The sequence below is a fragment of the Magnolia sinica genome, chromosome 17 (genome assembly GCF_029962835.1).
Source record: "Magnolia sinica isolate HGM2019 chromosome 17, MsV1, whole genome shotgun sequence".
Lineage (NCBI taxonomy): Eukaryota > Viridiplantae > Streptophyta > Magnoliopsida > Magnoliales > Magnoliaceae > Magnolia > Magnolia sinica.
In genome coordinates this window covers 56,853,552-56,871,835 of record NC_080589.1, presented here as the reverse complement: position 1 = coordinate 56,871,835, position 18,284 = coordinate 56,853,552, and the positions used below count along the sequence as shown (strand labels likewise).

The 18,284-nt window shown below is 38.9% G+C and overlaps 1 protein-coding gene across 4 annotated transcripts; it reads left to right on the top strand.

The window, feature by feature from the left end:
• The first annotated feature begins 243 nt into the window (after positions 1–243).
• On the top strand, positions 244–16,372 carry LOC131230667 (serine/threonine-protein kinase PCRK1-like). Of its 4 annotated transcripts, XR_009164059.1 has the most exons (6): positions 247–614; positions 1,739–2,146; positions 9,498–9,758; positions 11,759–11,881; positions 14,900–16,169; positions 16,270–16,372. XR_009164059.1 is itself a non-coding variant. In XM_058226564.1 (5 exons), exons 2-5 carry the CDS (start codon positions 1,766–1,768, stop codon positions 15,416–15,418), a joined length of 1,284 nt encoding a protein of 427 aa, XP_058082547.1. In that variant the 5' UTR covers positions 247–614; positions 1,739–1,765; the 3' UTR covers positions 15,419–16,372. The 4 variants fall into 4 exon arrangements, 3 of the variants coding, with proteins under 3 accessions (XP_058082549.1, XP_058082547.1, XP_058082548.1); XM_058226564.1 differs by having other exon boundaries at positions 14,900–16,372; XM_058226565.1 differs by lacking the exon at positions 247–614 and adding an exon at positions 1,052–1,223 and having other exon boundaries at positions 14,900–16,372.
• The last annotated feature ends 1,912 nt before the right edge of the window (positions 16,373–18,284 follow it).

Genomic DNA, 18,284 nt, shown 5'->3' with positions numbered 1-18,284 from the left:
AAACCGTCCAATATAAATGTCCACCAATCCCATAATCAAATAACTAAATAAACCATAATTTTCGTTCATGGTATATCTAAACAGTCATCCTTCACTTTAATTTTAATTTACTCATATGCCACGTAAGCAATTTCAAACTTAACTCATATCTGAGTGACTGTGTATCATCCACAATTCCAGAGTACCAAAGTTCTTCTCCCACTTTTTACCCCCATTTTTCAAAGATTTGAAAACCCTTTTCACATCTCTCCTTCGTAACACTTTCCTCACTCTTTCCATATTTCTCTCTAATATCTAATAAATCTTCTTGTAACTCTTTCCTTGTTTCTCTCTAATAACTAATAATCTTTTATTTTCTTTAAAGGTTGTATTTATTATGGGAGGGGGAAAAGGTGGGTGAGCTGATTTCCAGCTGCCTTATATTGACTTTCTTCTGTAAGATCATGGGCAGCTCGTTGCAGGCTTTCTTCTGAGATTTGGGTTTTTATTATTTTTCATTTTTGTTATTTTTAAAATATATCAGAAGCTCTTCAAAGGTGGGATTTCAATAGTTATTAAGATATAAGAATTTCTGGTTTTGGGTTTTGGAGAGACAGACAAAACAGAAAACCAAGGTGAGCTTTTTCTCATTTGTTTGTTTGTTTGTTTCTTTTATTGTTATTGCAAAAGTAGTTTTGATGAAAACCCAATTTCTGAAATTGGGTTTGGAAGAGAAAGAAATTGGCTTTTCTGGTAAGAAGTGATTAAAAAAAATAAAATTAGATGGAAGAGGGAGGATGTATTGCGAAAGGGGGGGTTTTGGGTAAGCAGTTGGATTCCTGAAAGCATAAGAAATGGGATTTTTGGGGATTATAATGAGGAATTTGTGAAATTGGGTTTTGAAATTTTTTTTTTTAAAGGAAAAAAAAAATAGAAGGAAATCTTGAAAAGGGGAATTTCTGAAATTCGGTTTTGAAGATTTTTTTAAACAAAAATAAGGAAATCTTGAAAAGAGGAAATTTTGAGTTCAGCAGTTGAGTTCTGAATTTATTTATTTATTTATTATTATTATTTTTGAAGGCATCAAAATTGGATTTTTAAGGCTTATTAGGAGAATTTTGTGGAATTGGGGTTTTAAATAGAAACCCCTAAATTTCTCAATAAATCTTAATATTTTTTGGTTTGGTATATTTATTGCTGGAATTGGATTGGGAAGAAAGGTGGAGAATTTTAGAGGCCATGAGGTGAATTTTCTGAACTTGGGTTCTGAAAAAAAATGTTTTTTCCCCCCTATTTTGGCAGGTGAAAATCCTGAAATTGGGGTTGGAAAAAAGAGGGGATTTATTTTATTATTTTGTTGAAATATCTCAAAATCGAGTTTGGAAAGATTAAAGAAAAAAGCAAAAAAGAAAGAGGTCCTTTTGGGTTCAAATTCCAGGAAAATCCATGGAAATGTCAATTTCATGGATTTAGGATATCCAAATTTCCATTTGCCTGATCCCAAGTAACCCCTAGATGGATTTCTGAAATTGGGGATTTGTTGAGGTTTACAAAGAAGATGAATCGTTCTTCGATAAAAATCCCGAACAAGGCTTGCTTTGTGGATTTTGCAGAACTGATTTTGAATGCTGAAGAGAAAAAATTTTGATTTTAATATTTTTTCTTTTCCTTCCCTGAAATTTTGGTATTTTGCTGCTGGATTCTGCTTTTTTATGCATACAAGGTTTTTGAGCTTTCTTTTATGCATTTTGTTTATCAGAGGGGCAAATTCGGTAATTATTGGGTTATGAAGTGTTTCCATTTCCCCATGAGAGAGAAGAGGGAAGAGCAGAAGACTTCAAAGTCCACGTCGGCTCGGTCTTTCTGTACCGAAGTCTCTGATCGTGAGGCAAGGAGGTCGGGTTCTGAATTGAACTCTCTGAATGTCTCAGACATAAGCGCCGAATCTATGGGGCGTAGCCCATTCCCGAGCCTGTCCCAGAGGCCAAACAATCTTAAGGGGTTCACATTTGCTGAACTGAAGATTGCTACTAGGAATTTCAGCCGATCCCTCATGGTGGGGGAAGGTGGATTTGGGTGTGTATATAGGGGTACGATCAAGAGTCCTGAAGATCCACAGAACAAGCTGGAGATCGCTGTTAAACAGTTGAGCAGAAAAGGGTTGCAGGTAAGACTTCTTTTGAGCGGTTCTCTTGTTTTAATTTTGGTTCCTGTTTCTGTTTTAGTTTAATTTTACCACTAATTGCTTTACCCAAATGTGAATTGCAAAATATACATATTATGATTCATTTGCTGATAATCACTCATGAGGCACGCTACCATATCTAGCTTGCTTCAAACTTCAAAGTGCTCTCACGGCATCTTCACCGTTTAAATGGCATGTGTGTATATTATGGTGATCAGGACCGATGATTTAGTGGGCCATCATGTGGATCACTATAGGCCAAAAATATTGAGTCTATCAAACAACGGTGGCCTTTTGACCACTTATTTCATGGCATGCCATAACGGCTGTTATGTAAAGGTAACGGTGGCTAGCAACCATTACACGTTACCGGGGTCGTAACAGCTGTAACGGTTGTTTTGGAAACAATGCCCGTAACGGCCATTACAGCCCCCGTAACGGTCCATTACGGGGCTGATACAGTTTTTTTTTTGGATTATTTTTTTTTCAATTAAAAAAAAAAAGTGATTGCAACAGCCGTTATAGCCTGTATTGTAATGGTAATGGTGGTGGCTGTTATGGCCACTGTTACCATTACAGAATACCTTGACTTGCAAATGGATGGTTGACACAAGTGTGAGAAAAAAATCCAGCGATGGTCCACTTTGGATTCACATAACTAACAATATCGAATGATTGTGAATTGTGATAATCCAATCAAAATTGTTTGGGCTATGGCCCATCCATGTGGTGCTGACGGCGGGATGAGCATGATTGTTGATTCTACCAGTTTCTTGATCTTATCTAATCTATATTATGGTATTTTTGTCATTAAGAACTTTCAAATTTTTAATTTATTATTATTATTATCATTAAGGGTATTTTTCTAAAAACCAATATCAGCTATCGGTCATATTGGTTTTTTGGAAAACCATTTTGTATTGACCAAAACATCAGCCAATATTTTGAATCATGGTCTGTACATTTTAGGGACTTGATCAATTTTCTTGGCTTACTTAGTTCAGTCTCTGATCCTATCAAGGAAATTGATGGGTAACTTCTCCCTTTAATGTAATATATGAACCCAAGCATTATACAAGCAAGTTTGCTAGAATTCTTTGGCTCGTGACAATACTCCCTATCAACTTGGATAAGTCTCTTTTGTTTAAAGTTGGGCTATAGTCTGTAGGTTACCGCTGAGAAGTCATACTTTGATTGAGAGTTTTCTTGAGAAGAGATCTACTTTTCACAATCTAATTGCTCTCTTGGTCCTTGAATTGGGTTTTGGTTAGCCTTTTTCGATGGTTTTGTTTGTCTTGAATTGCTGACAACATGAGAAGGCATTGCCCATGCAACTTAAGTGAAGACAATGGCTAGTTGAGTACTTTGCTAGCAGATACTTAGACATCTCATTTTTTATTTTTATTTTGCATTCAATGATGGTCATGATTACTTGGCCTAGGGATTGTTGCTTATAAGCATTGCAGCTTTCAAATAACACTTGTTTCCAGCTAGTGGTTCTGCAATCTAGTTGCACAAAAGCATGAGAGGAAATGGGATTGTGATTCGGGTGTTGGAGTGGGATTTGGGAAAGTGTCCCTTTCAAAGGGGGTGCTTATTTGCTGGGTTTTGCTTAATCAGCATACATTTTGCAGCAAAACCTAGAAGATGCCATAATACCATGCCTTTGGCATCACAACATCCCTCATGCTAGGCTGGAAAGAAAGACCCAATTGAAAGAGGTATAACCAGTGTTCGAAATATCGATATCGCACAATGTATCGCAGCCTTGGGATACAGATACATATCGGTTATCGCACGGGATATATTGTTTGTATCGCGTAATTTATTGCACTTTTTGGGAAACATGGGGAAACATTAGGAAATTGGTCGAATTTTTCAATGAAACTTCAGGAATTATTAAAAAATACCTCAATACACACTTATAAATTATAAAATCTCAAAAAAGAAGTGCACATAATAGGTTTCCTTTGTATAGGGTCTTAAGTTATGTGTTGTCTGATTAAACTGAGACAACTAACTATATTCAGATATGATGCATAATGGACAACTAATATGTCATGAAAAAAAAGGATGGACATAGTGGATTTCTCACAAATAACATGGTGGGCCACACCACGAGCCTAATAGGACCAAGAGGCAGATTCAAATCTTATGTGGAACACACCACAGGAAATAGTGATTCTTGAACGGCCACCATTAAAAACTTCTTAGGGCCGCATTGAGGGTAAACCTTTACTATGGGCCCACCATGATGTATGGATTCTATCCATACCATCCATCCATTTTAAGAGATCATTTTAGAGCATGAACTAGAGAACGATGTGCATGGAACCCTGATTGTGGCCCCACCCATTATGTATGTGTTGTATCCACATTGTCCATCCATTTGGAGAGACCATTTTAGGGCTTGAGCCAAAGAATGAGGCCGATCCAATACTCAAGTGACCCTACCACAGAAAATAGTGCTATTGTAGGGCCCACCATGATGATATGTTGTATATCCGCTCCGTCTATTCAAATTTTCAACTCATTTTTGGATCTTGTCCCAAACATATAAGTACATCCAAATTTTAGGTGGACCACACCACATGAAACAGTGATGATTAAACGTTCACCATTAAAAAATATGAAGGCCCACTTTAAGTAGATCCATCATGTTTATTTGTCATCCAACTTGTCGATAAGTTCAACCAGAAGTGAATGAAGGGAATATACAAAGATGACCTTAACCCAAAACTGTCTTGGCCTATAAAATGCTTTTAATGATTATTCACCACTTTTTATGTTGTGGTTCACCTTAGATTGGGATTTGCTGAAGTTTTGGCCAAACGTCCTTAAATGATAAAGTCAGATGGATGGCATGGATAAAACATATACATCAAGGTGGACCCCACAACCCGTTTGTAAAGTAAGCCAACTAATTGTTGTACCGCACATCAGCGGCCTCGCTGGTGTATGTTTACGTGCGTATTAACCATGAAAAGAGGATTAAAGTTATGTGAGCCCCATCATGATGTATTTATTATATCTATATTGACCATCCATTTGGCGAGATCATTTTAGGACACGTAACAAAAAATGAGTCATATCCAAAGGTCAAGTGGACCACATCACAAATAGCAGCGGGACAGTGATTCCCACAGTTAAAACATTCGTAGGGCCCACTGTAATGTTTCTTCTCCATCCAATCTATTCATAAGGCCACACAAACATGGATGCAGAGAAAAAAGAAATATTAGATTGATCGAAAACTTCTGCGATCCCAGAAAGGTTTCAATGGTAGACGTTTAATCTCCCACTACTTTCTGCGGTGTGGTCTACTTGATCTTTGGATCTGTCTTATTTTTGGGCTCAACCCTGGAACGATCTCACGAAATGGACGAACGGTTTGGATATAACATTTACTTCATGGTAGGGCCCACAGAACTCATCGACTCACCAGCCAGGTCGTTGTGTGCGGTACACCACCCGATCCACTTCCATAAATGGCATCGGAAGCCATTTTCATGGCAAGAAAGGGTTTTGGTCCTTCTGGAACCCTAAATCTCAAATCCCAAATCCAAAATCGCTACGATTTTGGCAAATTTTTGGTCAAAATCTCCATTTAGCAGAAAATCTCTCCCCTGTTCGACGAAAAAATAGGAAAATCGGGTGTTTTTTTCGCACTTACGGCGCACCACTACCTCTTGATCGAGTGGCCCACCAGATTTAGCTTCCATTCACGCTCACATCTTCTGCAGGCACCGAAATCCCCTCTCTTACATGGATTTCCCTCCTTTTGTTTGGATTTTTTTTAAAAATTTTTTTTGAGAATGTTGCAAACCCGACATTCCCGGCCTTTTATCATCGGAATTCTCTCCTCAAATGGTTGTTGGCTTTGTAATGTGCGATAGTATTGCTAATATTGGGGATTTCGCAAAAAATCGTGTGATATTGTGCGATATATCGCACGATACAAAAAATTTCTATTTTTTTAAAATTTCGGGGACTTTTGATGGGTTTCGTCTTGCAGGCCAGCAATAATGGTAATATCGACCGATATTATCGATATTGCGAACACCGGGTATAACTCAGCGAGATTGGAATAGCTCAAAAACCTCTCCCAGATGGCACGTAGTCACGATGCATGAACAAATGATCCACCTATTAGGAATCTTGAAGACACATAATGCACATGTTAGGAATAACCATCTTCCTCATGTGATTGATAATGAGAACTTTGTTCATCCCCTTAAGCCACCCAAACTCGATAACCCTTCGCGAGCATTATAAGACCATATGAGCTCCGAATCAATCTCTCAGGTGAGAATAACCGATGAGAACAAATGTGTGCCATTCTTTATTGTCATTGTCATTGTCATTGTAACATAAGCAACATGTCCTTGCTTTCCCTGATATGATGGTGGAGATACACCCATCGGATTGCATCTGATTGTCATTGACCTCCACAACACGGCATACTGTCACATTGTCCATCTGATTGCTGACCAAATTTACTGTCTTGTTTCCATCTCTTCCTTGATCTTCAGATTGTTGGAGCGTGATTAATGCACTTATACTTGCTGATCTGACCATTAATTTGTCTGTCAGTTCTTTTGTTAATCTGGTCATCAGTTCATGTTCTGATCTGGCATTCAATCCATCAGCAAAATCCATCAGGCTATCCCATGTTCAATTCAGCTTTAGTCCATGACCAGGTTTATATGTGGATCCATTCATGGATCCATCTGCAACTTCATCTGTTGACTGTTCTTTCAGTTCACCCGTCGATTCACTTGTACTTCTTCCAGTGGCTTCGTGGCCATCTAGATCTTCTTAGAAATTGGCTTCATTATGAATCTTTTCTAGATCTTCTTAGAAATTGGTTTCCTAGTGAATCTGTTATTATGCTTTTGGAAAGAATAAGTGTTCTTCTCAGCATCATGGATGGGATACTTCATTCCCATTGTCCATGAAGAGTATGACTATGGTCTAGCTTTATAGAGCGACCAGGTTTTTTTATAGAGCAACTGGATTACATGCAATTAAGTAGGTTTATCCTTGGCCAAGTCTCATTTGGGATCATTGGATTCGGCTTATAATTGAAGATGATTCAAAGTGTTTTCTTTCCTAGTTGGCGGGAGGTTGTCTGGGTCCTTGGAAGTGTTATTTTTGTGCTAACATGATGAACGGGCTGATGTTGTTATTTTCTCTCTTTGAGGCTAATCAGTTTGCTGAGGCTTTGGCAAAGGGTGGTGTATTTAGGCAATCTTTGTATATTAGTGAAACTTACCCATTATTGTAAATCACTGTCAGTTATGACAATAAATAAATAATAAGAAGAAGAAGAAAAAAGGAAAATAAATAAAGAAATTACCGCACACCATGCATCTTTAGAGTAAGTATTCTCCAAAGGAATACAACAAAAAGCAATGTTGGGTAGGGTGTTCTTTACACTTTGAAAAAAAAAAAAAAAAAACTCAAATTTGAGAGTTCTATTACTGCCTTCTCGGAGATGAAATTTTTACGACCATCTCCATCGATTACCATCTTATTGATCCTTCTATATCCTCCACATACCATAGGGCTGTCAACAGGCCACATTCAGTCTGGGCTGACAGGCATGCAGCCCGAGTCCAGCCCAATTAATAAATGGGCTTAAATTTTAGGCACAGGTCAGCCCCTTGAGCCTAGTGTTTCAACCCAAGCTCACCCAGAAGTGTGCCAAGCCCGAAAGCCTGACAGGCCATCCTGGCCCATTGAACACTCTAATTTACGATACATCTACTTCAGAATATATCACCTCCATATAGCATACATCTAGTTCTAAATATATCACCCCATGAATCGATGTGTAGCTTATATGTGATCAAAGTGTGGTCTATGAATTAAAAGAGGTAAATACAGGCTTTTGGGTGATTTAGAAATATGGTATGGACTGTTCAAGGGTGGGACCCAGTATAGGCGGAAAGAGCACTTACGACTGGGCAGACTTCTAACTGAAACTTCGGAAATATATAAATGGATTCCTGCAGTGAAATATCTAAAAAAGTAAAATCAAATCAAATAGCTCAAAGAATCAATGGTCAGGAAATCCAGGAATAGATGGTTGATTACTTGAAGAACAATTATACAACCATAGCAATACTTTTTTTAAAAATTCAGATTTAACGACTGATTGTAACTCAATCAGTTAACGTTTAAAGATGAACCATAATAGTTTCATACTGATTTTCTGATTATATTTTAGTGTCTGATTAAAACATAACACAGAAACTAATAATCAATGTAAGGAACAGTACTGCTTGTCAAATTCGAATTTGATGAGAATTCAAGTTCTGGGGAGAGAGAACGGGGATGGGACAGAAGTATAGAGAAAATGAACTGACAAATCAATTCAACTCCCACAGGTCTTCTAGTTTGAAATTCTGGGATGGGATGAGAAAAAAATGGTGAACCAGATCGACTGGGATTCTGATGATTCCCACAATTTTCAACCAGAATTTCAGGTTCTTTTATTTGTTCAACAGTAGAAATGCAAAAATCTCAACAGATTGACATTAAACAACCCTTCTGTTGGCATCTTGCCACCAAAGAAATAAAGGAGAATGTCAACCACATGCACCTCAAACTTGTATCTCTAGTGGCATCGTGCCACCTAGGAACTTTACACTCAATAAAAACGGGGTTTAAGAAAGCGAAGAATAAATCAATTCACTGATTTCAAACACACGGGTGCAGATGTGGATATAGAGTCTTTATCTGCCTCCTTTAACCTCTTACATATTTTAACTGTATTTTCTTAATTTAAATGCAAAACAAACTTCAACTAGTAGTTTGCTAGAGTAGTTTCTTAACTGCAAGGGAACAAAGACTTTATCATGAGCTAAACTCCCACTAGGCAATTTTGAAATTAAGATTGCTAACTGTCCTAACCCGTATGTGTTTGTATACGGATGAACACTGCATATGTGTGAACACTGCAGACATGGGGTCCAAATCTGATCAAACTACATGTGGGGCCTACCAATTTGATTGAACAGAATATATGCATTTGGAGCCCTTCTTGGTCATACCTATAAATCATGAGGTCCCGTGTCTTGATCTGAAATCCAATAGTGGAAATGGTTGCATCACTATGCAAATTGAACCTTCAATATTCCAGGAGTGAGTAGGTACCCCTTCATTAATGATGCCTGGCGGCGGTTGTGGTGATGACAGAAACTGAACACGATGATGATCAGCTACTGTTTTTCTTGAGCAAATGCCTCTTTTTTTGTGTTTGTGTGTTCATTTGAGAAAGACACGTCTTTTGTCATATACTCTGCTGATGTAGATATTCATCTCTCAGGGGCACAAGGAGTGGGTGACAGAAGTAAATGTTCTTGGGGTGGTTGATCATCCGAATCTTGTCAAACTAGTGGGATATTGTGCAGAAGATGATGAGAGAGGAATACAACGGCTTCTGATTTATGAATTTATGCCAAACAGAAGCGTGGAGGACCATTTATCCACCCGTTCAACCACACCTCTTTCATGGGCCAGGAGACTAAGAATTGCCCTAGATGCAGCTCGTGGCTTAACATACCTTCATGAAGAAATGGAATTTCAGGTATTTCATCTCTTTGTTCTCATTTCATCTGATCAGGATTTACCCTCGTTTCATGACTGAAGTTGCATGCTAGTGTCAAGTAAGTTATTTTGTTCATGTGTCTGCTGTACTTCTTTAAATAATTGCCTTATTAGGGAACACATGCCAAGCAACATGTTGGATGCAACTAATCCATCAGATGCGTCATTGCATGTTACTCTCAGATCCTGAAAATCAGGATGACCGTGAATCCAGTGGGCTACAATATGGTGTTGGGAGGGAATACCCACCCTTGATTTGCATGGAGGGCCTACCATATTGTTTATATGAAATCTAGGCCTTTCTGACCCTGGATGAAAGGTCAGGCCAAAATTACTACTTTTTTGCAATTCAGGTGGGCCCCTTTGCAAATCAAGGGTGGGCGTCCTCTCTCACGTTGTTCCATGTGTTGTGGCCCACCTGAGTGTTGGATCGGGCTGATTTTCTACACCTTGTGCTAATATGAGGTGCTGCCTCTGATGGATTGGTTGGATGGCCTGCATACATCACGTGGGCTCCACATCTGCCCAGTACCACTGTGAGCTTTTGGTGGTACCGGTACCACCGGAGCGTGCCCCTTTATGGTGTACATTTAAATCCTTTATTTCTACTTGTACTTTTGTGCACCTAAGTAGTTGGGATAAAGCTTAGATGATGATGATATACAGTTTTATTTCTGATAGAAAAGAAATTACGGATCAAGAGATATGTGCACTCTTCTGTTTTTGGAATTTAGCTGCACTGAAACCTAATGAGTGGTATTAAAGCCTCAGCCAAGGATTCAAGTTGGTGAAAAGCAGGATTCTTGTTGGTCCTTTTGCTCAGGGAAGAGTAGATTGAAAAGCATTGCTGGTTTGTTTGCTCTAGTAGATTGGACGTAAATAGTGTTTGTTGTCTCTTTTCTAGAGTTGTGGATCAGCTGTATTGCATAAGGAGAAGGTTTCCTGATTGTCTTTGTGCCATTCAGTATCTTGAAGATCAAGGTACATGGTGGAAGGTTGCAACCATATCATCTAGCATAGATGTCCCAACTGTCAATGGGTTGGGTTGTCCCATGGATCTAGTTCTACTTGGATTAGGGTTTGGACCCGTGTTGAGGGTCCAATGGATTGGATCTGGGTTGAGATATTGGGATCTGATAATCCTATTGGGCATTGAATCTTTTCTATTTTCATCTAGTCCATATACTTTCATCCACCACCAACGCCAACATCAAAACTTTGTCCCAACTAATTGGGGTCAGCTACACGAATACTTTTTACACCATTACACATGGATACTTTTTACACCATTACACTCTCTCCAGGAGGCTGCGTGATGGTTTCAAGATGTAGGGCCTTCTTTTTCTTGCTTTTTCTTTGGTGAATAATATGAGAATAGGAGAAAGTAGTTTGCAGGAATGGAAGGGGGAAGGTTGTTGCATCATATTTATGTAGTTTGGATGGATGAAAGTGTGTTCCTTGCATCCTCCAATATCTACCACGACATGTCATCTGAGTGCCACTCAATATCATGACATCAGTTAAGACACGCTGATTGATCTGCACATAAACTCCTGTGTCTGCATCAAAGTAAGGAGAACCTGCGCTCTTAGGTGGACGAATAACTGCCCCAGTCCAGCTTATATAGTCTGACTTGAGATTTTGCTAGCATTCCCCTCTTTCATATTCTTATAAGTGGATATTTTGACTATCGGCCTGTCCTTTCACTTTGCATTACATAAATTTGATGCTTCTTCCCTTCAGTTCTTCTTATTTATTTATTTTTAATTTTTAGTTTTCTCAATTGAAAGACAATACTAAAACTCGAAAATGGAAAATGCTGTATATCTATTTAATAATGCAATCATTTATGGATCTCTGGAGAAAGCAGTTTCTCCAATTGCTGCATGTCACATGGTCCAACTATAGCTACCAAAGATTGATCTGGAAATGCTTTTTCATACATGTCAATGCTGACATCTATTGATTATATTTGTACAGATTATCTTTCGAGATTTTAAAACTTCCAACATTCTGTTGGATGAGCAATGGAATGCAAAGCTGTCAGATTTTGGGTTGGCAAGACAGGGCCCGTCAGAGGGATTAAGTCATGTCTCAACGGCGGTAAGTCTATTGAATAAAAGATCTATAAATAGCCTTAGAACTGCTCTCCATCCTGGTGTTTCTTTTCTTTTCTCTATCTATAGAGAAACTTAGGAATGGTTTGCATTCCAGTTGTATTCACATTGAATTATACTTAACATTGATTGTTTTGCATTTCGAGCACTGCTAATCTAGAATAGTTTCCGTAGTTTTTTTTTTTCCCTGTGGATTGATGGCGGTGTTGATCCGTTGAGACGGTATTTTGACATGGCTTATGCTGCTTTTGCTTGGCATTTTCCTCTGTTATTACCCATGAAATATGTCATATGCTGTGCCTTCTACATGCACTTAATGGACAGTAACATGTGGAAGTGGGTTTTTTTGAAAGTCTTTTGAGATGATACTGGTTTAAGATTTTGAAAATCATGGAGATGATGTTATCATCGCTACACTACTATTATCATTACTAGAGAAATATGAATTGGGTGAAAGAGAGAACTATGTAAGCTTGATATGAAGAGTATACAAATGTCCATGATCTGATTGATTGGCTATGTTTGGATGCACAAGTCAATTGAATTATGAAATGAAGATTCAGTTTTTTAATCAAGAAGAAACCATAAGGGCCCGTTTGGCCGGGCAGATTGGATGGTATTAGAGTGGATTGCATGGATTTCAAGGTAATGATAGCTGCGTCAGTGGATTGGTGCAAGATCTATGGGATTGCTATATCCGGTCTGTTTGGCATGCCGGCCAATCCCGGGATTAAACCTTCCAATCCCTTTCAATCCCTCAAACCAAACACGTCCCAGGCAATTTTGAAGGGATTAGGATGGATTGGATGGGATTTAAAGGTAATGATGGTGATGTCAGTGGATTGTCTTAAGATCCATGGGATTGCTATATCCTGGGATCAGGATCCCCGTGTCTGTTTGGCCCACCTGGCCAATCCCGGGATCTATCTTCCAATCCCTTCTAATCCCTTCCAATCCCATCCAATCTGCCCGGCCAAACAGGCCCTAAAAGGGCATTTAGGGGAACTTAAGAGTAGCACCAATAGGTAATAAGATGAGGGAAGGTAGACTTGGCTAATAAAGTGAGGGCATTTGAGGCAACGGAGACCAAGTGCGCCCATTAAGAGTGAGTTGGGTCATGTTGAAAGCTCTGAAAGGGCAAGGGGAAGGCCCAAAAGGACATGGGTGAAGTAGTAAGAAAAGACGATGTCCTATGGTCTAACTAAATTCATGGCCCTTGATAGAGCAGAATGGAGGAACAGGATTCAAGTAGCCAAACCCAACTAGTTGGGATAAGGGTTAGATGATGATGAAAAGCAATAAAGGTTTTGCTTTCCTATTAATCATGATGAGGAAGTAGTCAAATTGCAGACTGGCAGTTATCTTCCTCTTGAGGCGAACCTGTAAGTAATGTAGTTGCAATTACATGACTGCTAAGGAAATCACAATCTTGACATTCTAACTTCATTAGACCAATAATTGCAATTCTTTTTCTATTGGCATTAATTGCAATTCAATTTGATAGTGCATCCAGACGTACCCTTAACAGTTGCTGTTCACCCTCAAGACAGGCTTTAGTTAAAGAGCAATAGGGATAGAAGTGAGTTTTGGGCTTTTAACTGAAATGCAAGTTCAAATAAACAATCTCCCCATGCTTGGATTTGCCATCCAATGTTAGAGTTCCATGCCTTGTATCGACATTTTTCACTGGCAATGAAAGTAGGACACAGATGGTCAGGTTTACAGATCCTTGGATGCTTGTTTGTAACAATAGCATATAGCACCTTATATTTAACTTGAAAAGCTGCAGGATGTTATTTTGTTTTAATTTTTATCACCCAAGAAAACACAGACGGACAGCTGGTCATGGCTTGCCGAATTCCTGGAAACCAGACACTTGAATGTACTTCAGTGTTTTGAATAGCATCCGCAGCGTTACTACAATGCTGCTTAGCATTTGCAAATAGCGTTAATCCCCTGTAGTGTACGCTACCAGGGTCGTAGCGTATGTAGCGTGCATGTAGCGCAGGTAGTGTATGCTATGCTTTATATATATATATATATATATATATATATATATATATATATGATAATTATATATATATATATATATATAAAATTGTATTTTGTACTTAATATTCTCAACCCGTGGGATTTTAATTTCTTTTCATACTTGTGGCTTGTGGTTTCAATTAGACATTATTAATTAATTTGGTTTGCTTAGAAAGTTGTTGATGTGATAATGATTTGATTTGGTTTATGTATGTGGATTGGCTTTTGATAACTGATAATTAATAACTTATTTGAATTTGCTTAGACTTGAAAAATGAATCATCTTTTAGGCATTTTATTTTATTTTATTTTATTTTCCGACTATTTATCATAATTTTCTTATTTTTAAATTAATAAAGTATCGTGTAGCTTATGCTACATGCTATAGAGGGCTGAACATTACACAACATGCTGCCGCTATTTAAAACACTGATGTAATTACGCTTGCATGTAGCTATTTTATGAGGTTCTATATGATGCTCAACTGAGCAAATGACTATTTGCCATGTTGGATCTTGATGCATGGCTCTGTGGTAGACACTCTGCGTTTCAACACTGAAGTCCCCAGGGTGGGTGGGTGTTTGTGTGCTAAGAGAAAAAGGACTTTTTGCTATGCCAAATGAACTGTTGATCATGGTGCCTCCACTTTTGATGAATCGGGGCCCACATCTACTCAGTAGGTCGAGGAAAAAATTAACTTTTCGTTATTATTTTCTCCTTTGTGAGATCCTAAAGTCAGATCTTCAATTTCAGCTAATTTTTAGCATTATCGATGTTTTTTTCTGTAGTACCAAACACTCCAAAGAAATCAATACATGGATTTATATAAATAGATAGACTGGCATTTAAATCCATATTATTGGTCTTGTTGCATTAAAATAATGATGACTTCCTCAACCTCAATTAATGGCAGATGACAGCAAGAAGAAACTTATGTCCGATTCCTTACTTTCTACCGTTATCTTTAAAACAGGTAGTTGGAACAATTGGGTATGCAGCTCCAGAGTACGTACAAACTGGACGCCTCACGTCCAAGAGTGATGTTTGGAGCTACGGCATCGTCCTCTACGAACTCATAACAGGTCGGCGCCCGGTGGACCGGAACCGGCCAAAAAGTGAGCAGAAGCTCTTGGAATGGGTCAAGCCATACATTCAGGACATCAAGAAATTCCATATGATCTTGGACTCGAGGCTCCAAGGGCAGTACAACCTAAAGTCTGCCCAGAAGCTTGCTGCGGTTGCTAACCGGTGCTTGGTGCGGCATCCGAAGATGCGGCCCAAGATGAGTGAGGTGTTGGAGCTAGTGAAGCGGATCGTTGATTCGTCTGAGATGGGGAGTCCACAGCCTCCCATCAGGAGTCTGACTCCAAAAGATGCCTCCAAAGAACCCAAAAGGAAACGGGCCAATCCAAAGAAGGGGATTCTGGATTGGAGAATCGGAGAGAGTGGGTGGTGGCGATCTTGGAAGCCGAAGCTTAAGAGGATGTGGTGATGGGTGGGAAGAGAATGAGTCTTATTTTCAGAGTAAGTGAACCTTCAAAAGTCCCATGGCTGGCCCTTTGTTTAGAGGAATGATAACATGTAGTCAGACTGCATGATAAGTGACCATGTTGGTAACTCATGTGGGGCCCACCATGGGGGTGTGTGTGTGTGTGTGTGTGTGTAACATCTAGCCTGTTCAACAGGTATGCCAGCTGCCCATGAAAATCACCCAGCTCATAAAGCGGGCCAATCCACTCGTCCTGATTTTTTGGGGCGTCCTATTTTCATGGTGGGACGAACTTAAAACTTGCTGGAAAGGTTGGATGCCATTACACAGTGGGGCCCAGACATGAATTGACTGCATGGTGTGGTCAGTGCATGTGATCATTCTATTTTTCTTTCTTTCTTTTCTTGTCTCTGTTTTTTTTTTTTTTTTTCCTTTCGGTGCATGTGAATTGTAATGACATAGGAAGAGTATGTTTCATGTGTGTACAGGTCGTGCAGGCAGTGATAGAAAAAAAAATTCCCATATTTATAAATAATTTCATTAAATGTGTGGCCCACCTAGTGTACTTGTGTGCCATCTAAAGTTGGCATCCATGGAACTGAGATGTTGCGGTGATAGGATTTGGATGTGACGGGAATTCTCTGGATCCATGCCCGCGATTCAAAGCCATTCTTGGGTCCATATCTTCATCTAGAGCATTTGAGCTGTTTATTAGGTGATCATCTGGCTGATAATACAAGTAGGCCGACTTCAGGTGGGCTGCATATCTGTCCATAGTTTTCCTACCTGTGGGGTCCATAATTTTGCTATATGTGAGGCTGACCTGGCATTTAATTGGCCTAATTTTTCACCAGATGCTCTAAACAGTGGGGGCCATCTGATACACGGCTCAGATGTCCTTGCACAAGTGTGAATTAATTTTCGAGGGAAAAAAAAAAACTGAAAGAAATAGGTTGTCATGCTTTGTGCAAAGGTCGGATTGCAATGCATTCCCAGTTCAGGTATGATTTCTTGCATGGCTTCCTACCTTTTGTTATTGTTATAGGATAGGATAGGGCTCTGTTGCTGTTGGATCTGGGGTCATGGTTGGGTGATCCGAACCGTTGATTGGTCCGATGAGGTACAGCTGATGGTAAAACACCCAAGTCTGTGGGGGCTCACCATGTTGTATTGTATAGTGCTTGGAAATCTAGGACCAGAATTCTCTACAAGACATGTTTTATGCAGTAAGAAAAACACCCAACTCTGTGGGGCCCACCATCTTTATGTGTAAAATCCATTCCCTCTATCAGGTTCTATCCTCGATGCTAGGCCCTAAGGCCAAAAATCCAGCTAGATTCACAACTCGAATGGTCAACACCATGTGGAACAAAGGGGATGAAAATCATAGTTTTGTGTGGGCTGCCATGGTGTATATCTTTCATCAGACCCCCTAATCAGGTGTAACTCACCAGAAAGAAGAAAATATACAAAAATAACCTGATTCAGAACTCAAGTGCATCAAAACCCATTTTTTCCCTCCAAACAATCCATAGTAGTGGTTCAAATTCCCTTAGGAAGGTGATCAAATAAAAGAACTAAAATTTAAAAAAAGAATGGAAATTCTTTTAATATTTAAAAAAAGGGGGTGGATGCACTTAGATATTGTTGACATACATCTAAAGTATCAGTGATAGAAAATGACAGTGATATTTTATATATATATATAAATCGCAATATAATATATCTCGTTGACACATTGTGATGTTATAGAAAATAAAATACCGCCAGATATGATGAAATATATGGACTCATGTTGGGTCTCGTATTGCTCAAGTGTGATACCGATACTATCAGCCGATTGTATTTAAAACAATGATTGGACCAGCCCAAATTCTAAGTTAGGTTGGGCTTGGGATTAAAATCCACAACCTGACGTCAACATGACCCTAGGTTGGGTTGGGCTTAGTTTGGGTCTGCAGGCAACCCAACTCAAATCAGAACCTAAATACTTCAAATATAGATATGAGTTATGACCAGTAATCATGGTATAAACATAAAATCATGGTTTCTATGAAATAGGGTTCATGATTGGAACTGACCATGTTGTGGACTCTACGCTATATAAGGTTCATGATCAGAGCTATCAGGTTCATGATCAGAGCTATCCATGCATGGAAAATAAAAGTCCATTATCAGATATGGCCTATTACCCATATGCTGAGTGGTCTGATGTTTATGGAATAGTACCTTCAAAAATTAGTGAGTTTTTTCTGATGTTCTACACCTTCATGGTAGGCTGGGTGAAATTTGAACTTATTAGGCCTAGACCCAAACTCTGCCGATCACGGGACTTGCTCCGCAGAGATTTTAAATGACACATGGGATGCCCAATCAATAATTTGAACCATCCGTTCTTTCTTACAATTAGAAACAAGCCATGATGCAAAAATCATGCCAATTGGATGATCTTAAGTTTCGGATAAATAGCATGGAAAATGGACAGTTAAAAAAGCATAGAAAAAATAGGTCCAATCATCATCTTGAATCATGTATTTGATGGAACCCACTTTGTATTGCTTATGATTTTGAAGTAGTACTTTGGTTTGATTATTCTAACAATGCAACCTATGGCTCATAACAAACAGCCACTTGGAACAAATTGGCCTCATTCATAGGGCTATGATTGATCGATTGGTGTGATTTTTGCACCATGGCTTGCTTCGAACGGTATTACTAAATGAACATTCTAGATTGATGATCGAATATCCCACTAAATGAACATTCTAGATTGATGATCGAATATCCCACGTATAAATTGAAAGCTTTGGAGATGTTGCTAACGTCCCGTGAAGGTGGGAAACTTGGGGGTCATTTGGATCATAATTTA